Source organism: Synchiropus splendidus, chromosome 5 (genome assembly GCF_027744825.2).
Source record: "Synchiropus splendidus isolate RoL2022-P1 chromosome 5, RoL_Sspl_1.0, whole genome shotgun sequence".
Classification (NCBI taxonomy): domain Eukaryota; kingdom Metazoa; phylum Chordata; class Actinopteri; order Syngnathiformes; family Callionymidae; genus Synchiropus; species Synchiropus splendidus.
The window spans coordinates 10,770,792-10,787,757 of NC_071338.1; the positions used below are offsets into that span (position 1 = coordinate 10,770,792).

Below are 16,966 nucleotides of genomic sequence, written 5' to 3' on the forward strand. Positions count from 1 at the left end.
TCACTGGCCCTAATCCTCTTCCGTAGAGATGTGACTAAGAAACTATGTTTTAATCACTGCAACCATGTTGAATCCACAATGTTGCTCCAGAGTGACCACTCTATTCTATTCCAACTACTCATGAAACTGATACCAAAACATGGATCAGTACCTTGGTAGCAGCAGACATGCTGTACATGCGGAAGAATGTGTGCTGAAAACAAGTTGGAGATGACACTCTGAGCACATCGCTTGTGTATGTAATCTCAATCAAATCGCAGTCTTCCGTCTTCAGTCCTACGACTCTCAAAGGTTCCCATACTTTATCCTTGCCAGACCCTTCTATTCTGGACCTCCTTAATCCAAACCTCAGTCTTCTGTTTTGTCATCAGATACCCAGAGGTCCATTCCTGCTCATTGTTGGCAATCCAGGGCCGTTAGTTCACACTCTCCTCACATGAACTTGTGGGCAGTAGCCTCCCAAGGCTCGGCTCATGTTGAGTCTTACACAGTGGTAGTAGCTCGCTTTGTTGTCATTGGCATCATCAGCCATTCAGGGACCTAAAAATACAAGCAGAAGAAACATAAACCAGAACAATAAATGTGGTAAAGCTCAGGGGATTGATAGGATACATTCTGAAATGCAGGCGGCTCTGAGTGATGAGGCCCGTCGAGCCTCTGGGAAACCAGCACAAATGCAGCAGCACCGTGGATCCAGGATGCCTTTTTCAACTAAGTGAGAACATGGAGTGGTGTGCCAATAACGGAGGATCACAATACAGGGGAAGTTTACATCCACTCCTCCCCTGATCACTCCACCGTTGTCAGTGGTCTTGCTACTGCTACCATGCTGCTTTCACTCTGTTCCTGTGTGCAGCCATGCCACTAACCACTGAGCTGCCAATCTTATCCACAAAGTGACACATTCACAGAGTCACAAAGATTTTGACTTACTGACGGATGAAGCTGGGCTTTATTTACTTGTTACATCATACTGCGATTAAAAAAAAAAAACATAATAAACAAGCCAAGCTTTAACGATTTGTTCTCTTGGTACCGCTTCAGCCAGTCTCTGCTGGGTTATGTGCGATTGGAATTGGAAACAGGTTCTTTTAAATGGCTGTTCTGAAGGGAATGTTGGAGTCCCTCATCTGTTTTTCATAGTCGTCGTCAAACATCTTCGACTGCTCCGGTGTGAAATGGTTGGTCCAATCCCCGACTTCTCCTGTTGGACACGATCATATCAGGAGAAAATGTGTTAACATGCAGAGTCTGAAAGAGGGGAGCGTCAAAACGAGGAACTTGAGGGTGCAGTAAAGTAAACCGTCCGTTAGAGGCCGCCATTGCATCTATCAACAACAATTCGATCGTCCTGGAACAGGCGGGGACACATGATATACGGAGACACATATGAGGGGCTGTTAAGCCGGAGGACAGAAGAAAAACAGCCTTATTTGGGATGTGGGGAAAAGTCGAATTGTTGTTTCATTTTTAAATGCATTTTTGCTTCAAGATTCTCCATATAAATTATAAATATTTGAAAATATTTTAAAGTGGTGAATATCTTGGCAACAGAACAGAAAAAATGTCCACAAACTTAATTACCTGTTAAACCACTTGGAATTCAAAATGAACCAAAAGAAGTGAAAAATAAAATGCAGGCGTAGATGTGAATGATGACAATACAATTTTCTCTGATCCAAAATCCTTCTATTTTCACAGACTGGTCTCAACATTTGACACAAATGTCTTCGTCGGACAATATATTATATTATGCATTTCCTGGCCACTGACTATTATTGCTCATGTGTTAACGATTTCCCTCTCTTTTCTTCATACAGTTTGTGGTCGTACACCAAGTTTAAAAACCAGCTGAGATAATGGGCCTCTTTGGTAGTTGGTAAGTGAATGAGCTAAAGTTGGTCCAGATAAATGAAAAAGACAGAAGCAGTGAAGGTGAAATGAGAGCTTGAGCTGTGTCAAGCTGAGAGGCTCATCATTTTTGTTCCACATCTCTTAAGATAACCTGCCACCATTAGTAAGTAGTTAAATAATAATAAATATATTGAACTCATAGACAAGGCACCACTTGTAAATTTGAAATGTTGCAATCAAAGCTATTTCCAGATGCAATGCTGATGTTGTCAATGCTGCTACCAGCACTAAAGACTGTTAATAATGCAGCTCAGAAAATGATGAAAGCATGACTCCAAAAAAAATTCATGTGCATGACATGAGGAACGCAAACTGCACTATAAAAACATGCAGATGAGATTATAAACGTGGCCTGCATTTTTGCTGTACTACCATAAGTGAAACAAAAATGGTAAGACTGCCACCGGAGGAGCGCAAACTTTTCAGGACAGCAGACTGTGGCATTTGACAACAGGGATCATCAAACAGGCAGGAGCCTTTGCCAAGATCAAGATGTTGCAATATCTAATAGACGTTGCCATGGTGGAGTGAATGGCCATGACAACATGACCCGGGACAGTATGTAGAGACTTATTTTTCAATGGACGCATATTGGACTGCCACTATATGGACTCATAATTTTCCAATTTAGACCATATTATTATTTTGCCACCAGACGTGTTCAGTCTTCAATGAGCTGGTGGATTGGTTTTTGTTTTCCTCTCCAAACACAGCAGGTACACCACATTGGCTCACCACTCTTGTACATGATGCCCATTTTCAATGGACTTCAGTATATAGCAAAAGTGGCTTTTCTGAATTTCAAGGATGTTTTCATTGAGGTCAGATGACCCACCTTTTCTCATGAAGGGAGAGATGGACTGATCGAAGACATTCTCAGGTATGCAGCTGTAGTTGGCCATCGGATTCTCTTTCATTTTCTTAAATGACGTAAGCTCCACTATACGATTGATGACCTCATCAGACAGCGACAGGTCCAGGTACCTCATGATACGCTCCACTTCACGACGAGGGTTCTGGAATAATATAATATGTCAATTGTCGATTACCAACAGCTGTGAATCATGAAAAAAGCAGAGGGTAAATGCTCACCTCCTTCATGTCTTCATAGAAGAGGTAGAGAATATTCTTCTTTTCTCTCTCCTCCCAAAATCCTTTCACGTGATCGTACCAGGAGCCCCAACCCACTGTCAACACAACACAGGCTCTGCTTGAATGGTCACTGCGGTGCAAAACTCTGTCTAGATCAGAGGTGGGCAATTAAATTTCCCAAGGGGCCGGGTTATATATTGTGATCGTTGAGAAGGGCCGTCAAACACAAAGAGAGGAGGACAAGAGAAAATTGAAAATAAAAATCATGTGTGATTATGAATCTACACTGTAAAAATGAATAGAAACTGTTGGTTTGTTGTGTTTTATTTAATTTAAACCACATTCCATTTAAAGATTGTCAATGTGGCTCATACATTTCAAAATTTACTTTCAATTCTGATGTATTTTAAGGGACAAGAAATACTCCTAAAATAGCCAACGGAAAAGATTTAGAAAAATAATTAAGCAAGAAAGTTATGTTTCAGTTACTTCATAATAAACAAAAAACAATCCATAAGACAAAATGTCAGAGACAACAACAATGTCAGTTTTATAGTTTTGCTCTGACTCCAGGAGGGCCACATAAATACAGTCAAAGGGCCGCATTTGGCCCCCGGGCCACACTTTGCCCAGGTCTGGTCTAGATGCATCTATAGCTATAGTTGTATTGATCAATAGCAACAAATGGAGGGGGAGAATCAATCATGACGCTAGTAATGTACGCTCTAATAAGCTCTTTAGATGTTTTGTGGATTCTTTTAACACCGCTTGAATGAATCATTGCTGCGCTCTTGAAGTGACTTTGATCAGCCGAGCCTTCCTGGGATGGATCACCACTGTTTTCACCAGTCGTGAATAATGGTTCTCACTGAGAGTCTGAAAGGTTTATAAATTGCTTAACAGCCTTCTCCAGAGTAATATATCTTAAATTATTCTTACTTTTTTTTATTCTTACTACTTGCCCTTGGTGTGGTGGTTGTGGTTCTCCACACCGGACCATATAAGTTTGGATTTTGTTTTCCCTCAATAATAAAACACTCCATTTAAATACTGTGTATTGTGTTTACTTGTGTTTTCTTTGACAAATGTTTAATGTTATCAATGTTCTAAAACATTGAGGTGTGACAAACGTGTAAAAAAAGATATCAGGAAGTAGGTCAACTCTTTTTCTCACCACTCTATGAACTCATATGCACTTACAATCTCCTCGCATGAACTTTTGGACGTAGCCCTCCCATGGGCCGGGCTCTGGCTGGGTCAGGTTCATGCAGTCAAAGTGGTAGTAGCTCACCAGGTTGTCTTTTGCGTTGCGTGCAACATAGATAGCCTTTAAACACAGTTAAAAAGGAGGTGAAGGATCATATATGGTTAAGTGTTAACTCGGAAGAGGGGAAACGTTAACTTCCTACCTTACACTTGTTCTCCCAAAACCCCAGCGGCACCAGCTGGAATGGAAGATGTGTCTTTATAACTCTTGGAGGATCCATTTTCTTAAGCAGATCTAGTCCTAAAAATATTGAAGTCAAATAATGATTTTTCACTTGGGGTTCATGTGAGCAGAAATGTCAAAAAGTCAAGCAATTCTGATCACAACATGTATGTATTTTTATGGCATGAGGAAGAAGGTATAGCATAAAAGCAAACCTGAAGGTATGGGAGGAGGGGAGTTGATCTCAAGGAAGGGGCTGCGGATTGGTGTTGGGGCTCGCTTGCAGATCTCTGCGTCCCCATTGTTCAGAAGAAGGTCCACGATCTCTTGAGTCCATGTTGTCCCTTTGCAAACCCAAAGTGTATGGTTCAAGACACCAAAACCACATACCAGCAAGGTAGACGCAGCACAGCGAAATTCAATGCAGCGGTCTTTATAGGTTTGAGGTCATTTTGATCTCTCTGCTGACCAAACAATCAGCAGAGCGTAGTGGTGAGTATATATATATATATATATATATATATATATATATATATATATATATATATATATATATATATATATATATATATATATATGTTATGCATGTAGTCATTTCCTTAGACAACAAAATGAAAAAAAAAAATCAAACCATTACCTGCCTTTGGGTAGGTGGCGATGAGGAGGTCGGAGGGGTCTGGACGGAAAGCCCACACAGCGTCCCAGTTGTACGCAATATGATTCATGAGAGGAACTCCTCTGACGGGGATTAAAGGGAAGCGGGTGATGGACCCTGAGGCTTTCTCAATAGCCTCCCCATAGGAAACCTGGTCTTCCATAACGCAGAAGTTGCTGTCGTGGTGAGCCGTGGCAGACTTCTTTTTGCAGAAAAAATTCTCTTTTTGAAGCTCCTCGCCTTTGTGTGTTTCCGTTGACTTATGATCCTTTGTCAAACATTCACTTCAATTTGGTTTCAAGTCCAACTCAAGTCTCCTCCTGCTTGTCCACAACCAGCATGTAAAATTCTCGGCAGCCGTCCTGTTACCTTTGGCTGAGATTTACTCTTGCTCCAACTTCCCTTCCTGTTTGCTCAGCTGGTCATGAGTCTCTCTGCAGGCTCCTCAGAGAAAATGATATTCCCGTTGCGTAAAACTTTCAGCCTCCATGTGTGTTTGTAATCAGTCGGGTGTCTTATCTGATTGTGATCGACCAAACTGGGACTAGCAGGTCGCAGCATGCACTTATGTAACTTGCCCAGTCACGTCTGATTTCTCTGTCCAAGAAGCGGACATCAAAATCTCCTCCTATGTAACATGAGGAGGGGAAAGGGAGGTCCTTAGTTCTTCACACAAAGGGCCAGAAAGAAAACATCACATTTGTGGAGTAACATGAGGGCTAACACAAGGTATTGTCCGGCTGGAGTGTTTGCTGGGGCTTTTCTGTAATACTTAACCAGTTTCTCCTTATTGTTGCATAAACCAGATGACTCTAGATACCTGTGCCACTCAAAACCTTTGATCCCATTCTTTGAAACGCCATAAAAGTCTGACTTAGAAGCAGTAAAGGTCACTGACTTTCTTTGCGGTTGTAGTGTCAGTTATTTCAGAGCTTCAACTCTGAGTTCAGTCAGCTGGATAAGTCATCTGGTTATGGGCATCTGTTTGTGTCTCACATTCCACACTGTCCAGTCCAGTTGCCCAGAGGGCGCCTTGCCAGGTCCACTAAGTGTCTCAAAAAGATTTCAATCTGACAACAATAAAAAAAAAATGTATGAGGGGAAACTGACGCACCGATTTTGCCCGGTGGCCATTTTGGTTCTTACAAAATAGGAAGAGGTGAAAAGGTTTACAAAGCAAACATCCCGGCAGACCTGATGGACCGGATTTGTAAACAGAAAGCATGGAAAGAGGATATATGGCAGGCTAGGAAGCACGTGACAAGATGATGATGACGTTGTTATAACTCATGACGGAGTCTCTCATATCAAATATCTATCGTGTATGTTGAAAGACTAATATAATTTGCCTTTTAAATAATTCTTCTCACACACATCCCTGGTCACATGATCAATTCCTGCCACTCAGCACATGTTCTCATTGTGAAGGCAGATTATAATACACTGTCATTGATTTAGTTCCTCTCTTCAGATGGATGAAGTGGTACTATTGTACAAAGCAGCTTGACGACAATTGATAGTTGAATGCAGACCTTGAACTTTCAATTCATTTTAAATATCGAAGAGTCATTTAAAAATGATTCGAAGGGAGAGACGTTAAGTAATGTCAACATGTTATCCAGATGGGAACATTCCATCCACTTCTGTGGGGAAATAACGGGAGGGTGCTAATCTCATCATGGCCACTGAGGCATACTAGTCATATGCTTCATTTGTCTGGCCTCAAAACAACTAAACCTTTATCTGCTTCAACTACATGGACAGCAGATCGGACGAACCAACAAATTCGAGTACTGTTAACGTCTCAGAGAAGAATTAACTTTTGAAATACCTGTTCAAGTCGGCATAAAACATTGACTGCTAAAGATAAACATGCTGAAAACATAATCTAGTGTGAGTGACTGGATAAGAATAAATACCATGCAGCTAATGTGGAATCACACAGTCCATAAGATAAATAGATAATATTAATTGGTTGAATATACACAAATAATTTGAAACAATGCAATGAAATTCTCTCTACATATCAATTGTATAAAGAAATATTTGCATTTACAGCCCATGACGTAAACATCCTTGCATATACTTTCCTAGTTGTTGGGAAAGTATATGATATAAATCATGTAATTATTTGTATGGTTGTACCAGACACATCTATGTATCATTCACTCATCCATTTCCTAGTCCAAGGAACGCAATAAACTATCAGCCATGTCGTATAAATGTCTACTTGACTTCAAAAAGTTCAGAGCACCCACTCTCATAGGTTTTACGGTAATGACGTTCCTCCACCGGAAGGTGAATTGACCGCTTCCTTAGTTACGAGAAGCTTGCTAAAATTAGCATGCGTAGCTAACTAAACTGCAAAGCATTTCAAAATTCGAGTCTTTGTGGAATCTTTTGAACGCTACTATACAAATGGTTCACAATGTTTTTGTGAAGCCATGAATTCCCACCAATGGAGCGCTTTAGCGTTGATATTTGTTCTGTTGTGTTGGGAGTTTGCGGCTATAGACTCACAGCTAACTTCTACCACCGTCAGTGGCAACCACGACGAAACGCCGTCTCCCGCTCCAGGGGTGGAGAACGTCACCGGGGTTGATGTGGGGACACCTGCGCCCAATGCTACCGGGGGTCCTACTGTCGTCAGTGAAGAGACCACCGTTATCAGCGAAGCTCCATCCTTCCCCACCACCGAGCCTGCTGGGACCAAGGGTAATTACAAATGAATGTCCTGTAAATCGCATTGACTCTTGTGGATTATCCATTACTATTATGGAGTTTATGGATGAATAGTGTGCATGCTTTGAAAATACTTTACGTTGAAAATAAACTCAAATCTCTGAAGTACTGAATTGCCCTGGCATTAGGGAATGCACAGTTATTATGTGATGAAAGTCTGCAGCGCATGTGAGAATGAAAAGCCTTTGAAAGTTCTTAAGAGTCCTTGTATAATCTTTTTTTTTTGTTCCTCAGCGTGTCTTTGTGATTTAACGCCTGGCTTCTGTGACATCGGCTGCTGCTGTGACACAGTGGACTGTGAGGTTGCTAATTTGAGCAATGTTTTCTCTGGCTGTCCTAAGAAGTCAATGTAAGTTTTCACGACTATCTGTATTTGATATGAGAGTCGCTTTATCATCCTCGTACTACACACTGTTGCTCACCAAGATGCTTCTTAATAGAAACTTAATAAATGCTTCTTAATAAAACATACTCTAATGATGTAACTTGTGTAAATTGGAAAATCAGTTACAAATGATGACTTGAATATATACAGTGTGTGTATGAGGTGGATGAGTGGATGGATTCCCTCCATAGCTCAGAAAACAAGCTCACATTGCCTCTCACCTTTTACTCGCCAGATCTGGAATTTGCATTGACAAACAGTTGGTCTTCCGCTCCAATGTGGATTCATCTCTCGTCACAGTGACGGACACTCTTTTTTGTGTTCAAAAAGCAGGTAAAAATGTTTCCAACTTTTCTTAATCATGTTTTCCTGAAAAAGCAGCTAGTTGAAATGATATTTTCCAGCACTTGGTCAAGATGAGTCTCCACCAGCTTCGCCCAAGACTCCTCATCCTGTAGGGAATTCCTATCACTTCTCGCCACCAACAGCCACGAAACCTAAACACAATAGAGACTTTTACCAGGTACCAGGTCTCTGTCTCATTTCAAGCAGAAATATATTTAGATTAGGTTAGATGGCGTTTAATAGTATCACAGTTTTAGAATATGACCATATGGTGCTTTGATTTGTCCAATTGACTATAAAATCAAAATAAGAGTGAATTTGTACATTATTTGTACAGTATATTTTAATTGGTGAAACAATTTGGATCTCGAAATATGCAATGATCTAAGGGTCGATTGTTGTCATTTCACAGGCTGATGACATCGTCCAGACTTACTCCTCCACCTCATCAATAAAGAGTTTCCTTCACCAACCGTCTCCTGGAGCTGCTTCCTCGCTCTGCTTCAACCGCAACCCAGCAAGTGAGCTCTGACAGCAAACAATGAGTTGTTGATTGTTGAGTACTAGTTAACAACAGTGGAGAAGATTTCTAATTCTTGAACTCCATGAAAGGACACGTGAATGAAGTCGCCTCTCAAGAAACCTTTTTTTGTCCTACCGGTAGAGTTTTTGAGGTCTGTGACACTGTCTTGTTCACGCAAGCTGACGTCTCAATCCTGCGCTGCTGACTCAAATCTCGACGCTCACTCCTACTTCACCAATCTAGCACTGCTCAAGGTGAGAAAATGACACTGAACTTTGCTTAGTGACGCTGTTATGACTCAGGAAATAATAATCAATGCTGTTGCAGATTCCAGTTTCTGAGCCGACGCCACCGTCGGACCTCCTGGTGAGACATGGCATATGGTTGTTGCCTCAACTTCTATTTCGTCATTTGTGGCTTCATAAAATTGAATGTGTTACTCCCTCAAGGTCCCCATCACTGCACTCTCTGACTGGGCGGCTCCAAGTGAACAGAACAACATGTGCGTCAATGTGGCAAAAAAGGTGAGACAGTTTCTGGTCTGACTGACAGCAGCAGAAATGTAGAGATCTGAAGGCTGCAGTTTAGAGGGCAAATTCTTTTTTTTTTTGCTTCTTAAAGAAATGTTTACCTTCTAGATTCCTGCCTGAATTCTGTTATTAAAGAAGAATGTTCAACATGTGTGTTTCAGGTGGAGTTGGTTATTGGATACACAAGTAAGGGGGAACTCACCTTTGCAACTGTCAACGTGGTCTTTGCTGATGTTGAACTCAATCAGTTGCTTTTGCAGGATCACACAGTGCAATTCCAGGTAAGTTATTTCAGTCTACACGATCACAGACAAGTGAATTATATATTTGCTTTGTTTCTTAGCTTGTTACACAGAGTCCAAAACCAGACATACCTTCAGTTGGAATTCAAGCTGGGTCTCCTGTTATCGGCCGCTCTGATGGAGCCGTGACGCCTGTATCCTCATTGATCTGTTTTGGTAAAGTTACTTGTTGTATGCGTTCGTGCTTGATATTCCTTGACTGGGTCTCAGGTGACAACACTTGGGGTGTCACAGGGAGGTGAGTGCTCCTCTGACGTCAGTGCAAGGTCACGTGTCCTCTTTCAACTCAACACTGTTTCCGGCTGTATTTTCAGGTGAGTGTGGGTTGAGCATCTGATGTTCACATTTCAGATCATGACGCAAAGTTCTGCCCTCTTTTTTCTTACCCCGTGGTCCAGGTCATCTGTGAGAAACTGCTCAGAGCTGCGCTCCCAGATTCATACCATCTTAGAGGGACTTGCCTCACCTGGCGTGATTGCGATGAACTCTGGGTCGCAGCCAGACTGGACCAGAGTCATCAGGCAGGAATGTCCATTGAGCACGCAGGTAGATTCAAGACCACCTAGGTGTCTCGTAACACAGCATGTGACATGTGCTACTCTGACTAGGAATCCTGTGATTCGGGCTGCAACCTTCCTCGCTCTCTCTCACTGAGGATATTGTGGGCTCGCCTCGGACCCCTCGATCTTCCCCAGAACTACATCCTGGGGGCCAAATACCTGTTCCAGTGTGCCCGCATGAAAGTAGGCTCTGTTTTATTTATCACAGTATTCCATTAGTATCTCCACCCTAATGTTCCTGTTCTGTTCCAGTGTCCACTCTCGACTCCACTCACACTCACCAGTGAGGTCACATTTGTTGACACCACCGTTTTCCCAGACCCCCCCAGAGGTCAACCCCAATTTGACTGGAAGTTTCCATTTGGGTTCTTCACCAGGGGCCTGGCTGAAATTGAAGGACACTTGATCAACAGAGGTCACACTCACACAGAGGTCTCGTGGAGTTTAGTGATAAAAGCCATTGTGATGATTGTTACCGTTTTGTAATGTTTATTTTTAATAAAATATTTCATTCAAAGAAAACCCAGCAGCCTCTGCAGTATTATATGTTGATATATTGTTAGGTTATTCAAATGTTTTCTTTGGTCAACATGGATTGTCGATGAACAACTCTTGCACTTTTCGGTCCTGGTCTTGTGTTCTGTGCGCTCGCTTCCTCCTCCGTTCTGACTGCTGTACATAGTTGAGCAGGTGGACAATGGCCGCAGGAGTTATTCCCTGTAGTTTAGTCGCAGCACCCAGCTAAAGGACAGAAGACACCAAGTGTATTCCACAGTCCTCCACGCTTGTTAGGAGAAAGGCTACCACAGGGCAGACTTGGCTACCAGCTCACCGTGCTCGGTCGGACTCGGTCCAGAACCTCTCTGACTTCCTGTGACAGGGAAATGGGCAGCGACAGATAGTCCAGGTCCTGTGGCAGAGTCATGTTCTCCTCTCGCTGTATTCTCTCCATTTCTTTCTTCTGTAGCAGACAGTGTGGTCGGTACACAGCTGGGCACAGAAAGGACAAGACCTAGTTTAGTATTGAAACATCAGCCGAAGTACGTTAAGATGTGTGAGATTAAGGGAGACAAACGCTACAAATATCCACTATGATAAAGACTGCAATTGGCTACACGCACAGAAGGGCTCACTGTTAGGTCGTGCTGGACTCACAACCTACAGCAACATGAGTCTTCAGATCCCAAGGATCTACTAGGAAAACTGAATCACTTCAAGAGCTAAGAAATGTCCTTTCACCACCATGTGCTTGAAGATGCTCACCCTCGATCTTCAGCCTCTGTGACAGTTCCTTGTAGGGCTCCAGAAGTTCTGGTAGAGCAGACAGCAACATTTCAGGTGTGACGTCATTGTACCGCAGCAGCTCCAGGCCTCTGAAATATAGAAAGTGAGGTGTCACGTGGTGAATCAGTCACGCACATGTGGCGCCATTGACTCACGTCACACTCTTGTTGTCGCTTATATGCACATTGGGCAGCATCCTTTTCCAGACTGTACTGCTGCGAACCAGAGACTGCAGAGCTGCTAGCGCATCCTCCAGACTGTCCCTCACACTGACAGCCTTCTGGTACCGCTGTGATGATACACATCCAACTTCTTCAAAACCTGCCAGCAAAACAAAGACATGTACCTGTTTGCTTTATACAGCAAAAACACTGTGGTATGAATGAGCTGAAATAAACTCTCCACAAACTTCATAAAGATGCGATGTCACCACCACTAGCACAGGGAAATGAGTGTGTAATAATTACACTTTAAGGCGCTGCATGATTGTATTATAAACAGTCCCAGTGGAGTGGATGCATGAGAAAGTCGCTACCTAATTTTGCAGGACATAACAAAAGTAATGATTCATTGCTTGTTCACACTAGTTCAACATCAGTCAGCTGTGATGGTAATGCCACCATCTGATGTGAGGTCAGCCCACCTTTTCTAAGAAAACTGCTGTAGCATGTGTTTCCACTGAAACAGACAGATTTGTTCTCTTTTTCTCTTATTTTGCCTCTTTTTGTGTCTGTTGTTCTTCCCCTGTAACCATCAATCTTCATATTTTCTCCTCCTTTTTATACTTAAGCAACAAAATGCAAGTTCAATTTAAGCCTTTTTAGATCTGTCCTCTATGTCTGGGCTGAACGGCTCCTCACACACCAATATAATGCGGCACCTTATGAAATGTAACTGCAACTGAGCCAAAATGAGCGACAGGACTATCTTTAGTTTCAACTACTTTTAACATGGAGCAGATCGTGTTGAAGAAACATCCTTCCTGATCATCTGTTTTTTATTGTCTTGACAAATTGGCTTCGGTTTAATCAAGGGTTTGTTTTTACGGCATGTAAATCAAGACCGGAAGCCCCTCTTTGAACTCCTAATAACCTCAGGCTGGTTTGACCCTTGACCTGGGTCCTGTATATCTGGCACCTCACAGATGGAACAAAACATGTGTGGCTCTCTCTAAGGCTCATTCTGGCCAGATGATATAAAAAGCAACACCATGTTCCGTCAGTTTGCACACAGCGGCCTAGTATGGAGCGCTCCAACTGCATGATCCCTCTGGCTAACACAGAATTAAGTCACATCACAATGCACATTTATGGTGAACGTTGTGGTTCAGATAGAAATGTGGCCATCTACATGGATAACTCACTGTAGAACCTTGTGTTTTGACCTATTTGGATTATAATCCTTCCTCTTGTCTGTTTTGTGTGAAATGGTTAAAACATGAAGCAGAATTTCCCTCTGTCTATTTTCACTTCATATTCAAGAGCAGGACAAACAATTTATTTATTTTTTTTCTAGCATCATGCTGATCTCCTCTGCAGACGGCTACATGGCTATCATAATAAACCATAAAGATTATATTTGTTGTGTTGGGGAGTGGTCCTCCATCTAACTCAGGTGTGACCGTGCTGCCATGTAGACGTTTCCCTTTAACAAGGAACAAACCATTCATACTCAGGATCCCCACTTCCTATACAGGACAGAATGACTGAACGTCTATGAAGTAGGAGCTAAGAAGAATCAAGAAAGTGAACCTCAACAACTGTGTTCACCTTTCAGCGTGAGGCGAAGGTCGGCGTTGTCTGGTCGCAGAGACGTCCGAAACTCAGCTCTGCTGGTGAACATGCGATAAGGCTCAGTCACCCCTCGCGTCACCAAGTCGTCAATGAGGACCCCGATGTAACTTTCTGTCCGGGACAGCGCCATCGTGGGCATGGACAGAGCCGCCCTGGCAGCGTTGACCCCCGCCCACAACCCCTGACAAAACAAACAGGTTAGTCGGGTTTCAATGTTTTCACCGGCTGGGCAGATGTTTGAATCGTTCAAGCTCCGGGCGGTTCCTCCTCAGTTACTTTGTTGTTCTGAGTTTCTGTGAGTGCAGCCATTACGTATAAACAATGGCCGATTTGGAAGAGAATAGGATGCAAATAAGCCCACCAGCAGACAAAGGTTTCTCTAAAAACAACATGAAAGCATCTCCAAAGTTTCACCACCATGAAAACTCCGCCTACTTCCCTGGAAGCAGCGACAGCGTCACACTTTGAATGATATTAGTCAGACAACACTGTCTACTAAACAACCAAGTTATTAATGTAAAACGTATGTTTCGCTTAGACACATCTAATTCCTTCCATTAATTTAGACATCCTTTTATCCCTTAAGACCTAAGGTAACAGTGACCAACGTTACTGGCGCTACTAGAAAGAGACTGCACAGCTGACAATGCTGGATTACCAAATGAAAATCTTCTTCTCAACTTCAAGCTTTATACAGGAACTAGTGACACCAATCGCCACTAAGTGAGGAGAAAAAAATACCTGGGCAGCAGCCTCTTCATATCCTGTAGTTCCATTGATCTGTCCAGCCAAAAATAGCCCTTGAGTACTTTTTACTTGGAGTGCGGGGGTCAGCTGAGTGGGGCAGACAAAGTCATATTGCACACCGTAGCCTGCAGAGAATGAGACCCCCAAACACAGTCAAAATGTGAACGTTTAGCAGACCCCACCGACCTGGCGGGGATATGCTCATTTTTTAGCTGCTTACCTGGCGTGTGGATTTCAGCGTTGCGCATGGGAGGTATTTCTCTGATGAGAGCTAGCTGGTCGTCAGGGGGCATGGTCATCGACAGACCCTGGGGGTACAAAAGATCTGAGTCCAAACCCTCTGGCTCCAGCCAAACTTGATGCTTTCGCCCTGGGAACCGTAAGACTCGTGACTCAATGGAGGGGCAGTATCTGTGAAAGACAGGACTCCAGTTATCCGAACAGTGTGTGTGAGATATGTGATCGTGACTGTGTACCTAGGACCCTTGGTGTCTTGCTGGATATGACAGTTAAGGTGCAGGCTCTCCCTCACCACATTCTCTACACCTGGTGTTGTATGGGTCAAGTAGCAGGGCAGCTGATCTTCAGGCTGTGAAACATTATTGGAGTCATTGAATAACACCCAGCATCACATAGCTTGAAACACAATTCACTTCACCTTGCAGTGAGTTTTGGTATTGAGGAAACTGAACGGAGTCGGCTGACTATCAGGGGGATGAAGATTAGCCAAGGAAAAGTCTACAGAGTCTTTTACGATCCTCGGTGGGGTACCAGTCCTGAGTCGGCCCATCCTCAGCTGTAGTCTCTCTCTGAGGGTGTGGGACATCCCAGCGCTGGATGGAGCATCTCCAATACGACCCCCAGGTGTGCTGGTCTGGCCCATGAAGAGTGACCCAGAAAGGAAGGTGCCGGTGGTGAGAACCACAGAGGTGGCTGATATTGTGTGGCCTCCAGCTGCTGGAGAGAACATATTGTGATTCATTGTAAGGCAGAGAAACATGAGGTCTATCTAAATCAGAGAGTTAGTGTGAGATCAAACATCACTCTTATTTGAGTATTGGAACACTACATTTAGCAAGAAGTGGTTGATAATGCCCCACACCATGGAAATGTGCTTTTCGAACGGTTGCTTACTCAAACGGATTCCAGTTATTTTGTGTTTTCCAGGTTGTTCTGGGTTTGGTTCTGACACAATCAGCTCCTCCACGGAGCCTTCGACCACAGTCAGCCGGGGTGTTGAGAGCAGCTCTGACTAAATGATGACAGGAAAATATTGGGTTTTTTTTTCCTTGCAGCTAAAAATTAGCACTGTGTGGCACGTACTTGAATGAATTGGCGGTAGAGTGGGCGATCCAGCTGGGCCCTCGGGCCCCACACTGCAGGGCCTTTTCTACGATTCAGGATGGAAAAATGGATTCCAGCCCAGTCACCAGCCCGACCACATAGGCCATCCAGAGCATCCACTTCCCTGACTAGATGGCCCTTCCCTACCCCCCCTAAGGACGGGTTGCAGGACAGTGCACCTGTGCAGAGACAGAAGCACCATGAGTTTACAAAGTAATAAGCCACTACCTGGTGTGAACAATTTACCGATCGTATGTATTTTCTGGGTGACCAGAAGTGTCTCTGCCCCGACTCGGGCTGCTGCAGCTGCTGCCTCTGTCCCAGCATGACCTCCACCCACCACAATGACGTCATACTGATGGTTGGCGAGGTGACTGGCATGTCGGAAAACCACCAGCCGAAGACTCTTCAAATGAGAAAGCTTCTTCGCCAACATTTATAATATTTACCTAATGGGGAGAAAGTAATTGTCAGACCTCATAAAGTTATGAATATTTTTTTCATTTCCAGTTGTAAATAGCTACACTGGCAACCTTCACAACATGCAGCTAAATCCAACTTATAACTAGCTCGGTGAAACTTGTTGTAACAGTCTCAGTTTATAGATTTTATTTTTCAATATCATGAAGTACTGCATCCATGGCAGTGACACTGTAAATGCAAAACAAAAACAAAACACATAACAAAAACGTTTGCGGGGTGTCTCTCTATTAATATTAATTATTATAACATAACATAATATAATAATTATAAGTTTTATAATAATAAGTTTTATTTCAAATGTTTCATTTCAGTCCCTGCCAATCCTGTGAAGCACGGTACTACTTAATACGACAGCGCATTCTGTTAAAGACAGCACATTACTCAAGCAACTCACAGTATCAGGCACATAAACGGTGGAAATGTTCATGAATCTGTCGTGAGGTAGACTCAAGGATCAAATTCAGTGGAAGCTCCTTGACCAACTCACTGCACTCGTAACGCAGCACTGTGTGCAGCCATGTTGGAAACGGCGTGGAGCCGTAATAGACCCAGTAAAGACGCACTGACAAAACACTGTCGCGTTAATAAATATCAATGTAATATAAATTGTAACATGAAAGAAAACACATTGTTGTGCTTATGCAAAAACAAAATGCTTATTTCCAAAGCGTTTGCGATGTATTTTAAACAGTCGTCTTCTTCTTTGTCTTTCGGCACATTTGACCAACTGAGCATGAAACACATTGTTTCTTCCTGTCTTTATTATTATTATTATTATTTTCAATTGTAAGTTCCCAGAACATACTCGGCTCTCATGTCCACACAAATCTATTCTCTC

The 16,966-nt window shown here is 43.0% G+C and overlaps 3 protein-coding genes across 4 annotated transcripts; 1 reads left to right on the forward strand and 2 right to left on the reverse strand.

Moving 5' to 3' along the window:
- Window positions 1-929: 929 nt before the first annotated feature.
- On the reverse strand, window positions 930-7,940 carry sult1st6 (sulfotransferase family 1, cytosolic sulfotransferase 6). The gene is made up of 7 exons (XM_053864754.1): window positions 5,073-7,940; window positions 4,651-4,779; window positions 4,416-4,513; window positions 4,207-4,333; window positions 3,007-3,101; window positions 2,750-2,930; window positions 930-1,204 (listed from the first exon to the last, which is right to left on the reverse strand). Exons 1-7 carry the CDS (start codon window positions 5,251-5,253, stop codon window positions 1,092-1,094), a joined length of 924 nt encoding a protein of 307 aa, XP_053720729.1. The 5' UTR covers window positions 5,254-7,940; the 3' UTR covers window positions 930-1,091.
- LOC128758615 (tectonic-3-like) lies at window positions 7,398-10,983 on the forward strand. Its single transcript, XM_053864753.1, has 14 exons — window positions 7,398-7,805; window positions 8,067-8,181; window positions 8,453-8,550; window positions 8,622-8,740; window positions 8,975-9,083; window positions 9,227-9,339; window positions 9,413-9,451; window positions 9,535-9,609; window positions 9,777-9,896; window positions 9,959-10,051; window positions 10,128-10,231; window positions 10,316-10,463; window positions 10,526-10,660; window positions 10,730-10,983. Exons 1-14 carry the CDS (start codon window positions 7,535-7,537, stop codon window positions 10,961-10,963), a joined length of 1,773 nt encoding a protein of 590 aa, XP_053720728.1. The 5' UTR covers window positions 7,398-7,534; the 3' UTR covers window positions 10,964-10,983.
- On the reverse strand, window positions 10,959-16,660 carry mto1 (mitochondrial tRNA translation optimization 1). 2 transcript variants are annotated; one of them, XM_053864752.1, is made up of 13 exons: window positions 16,523-16,660; window positions 15,892-16,094; window positions 15,625-15,824; window positions 15,436-15,553; window positions 14,960-15,255; window positions 14,778-14,890; window positions 14,522-14,712; window positions 14,296-14,426; window positions 13,531-13,735; window positions 11,917-12,082; window positions 11,741-11,850; window positions 11,310-11,467; window positions 10,959-11,218 (listed from the first exon to the last, which is right to left on the reverse strand). In XM_053864752.1, exons 2-13 carry the CDS (start codon window positions 16,079-16,081, stop codon window positions 11,063-11,065), a joined length of 2,034 nt encoding a protein of 677 aa, XP_053720727.1. In that variant the 5' UTR covers window positions 16,082-16,094; window positions 16,523-16,660; the 3' UTR covers window positions 10,959-11,062. The 2 variants fall into 2 exon arrangements, with proteins under 2 accessions (XP_053720727.1, XP_053720726.1); XM_053864751.1 differs by having other exon boundaries at window positions 14,960-15,258.
- Window positions 16,661-16,966: the final 306 nt, after the last annotated feature.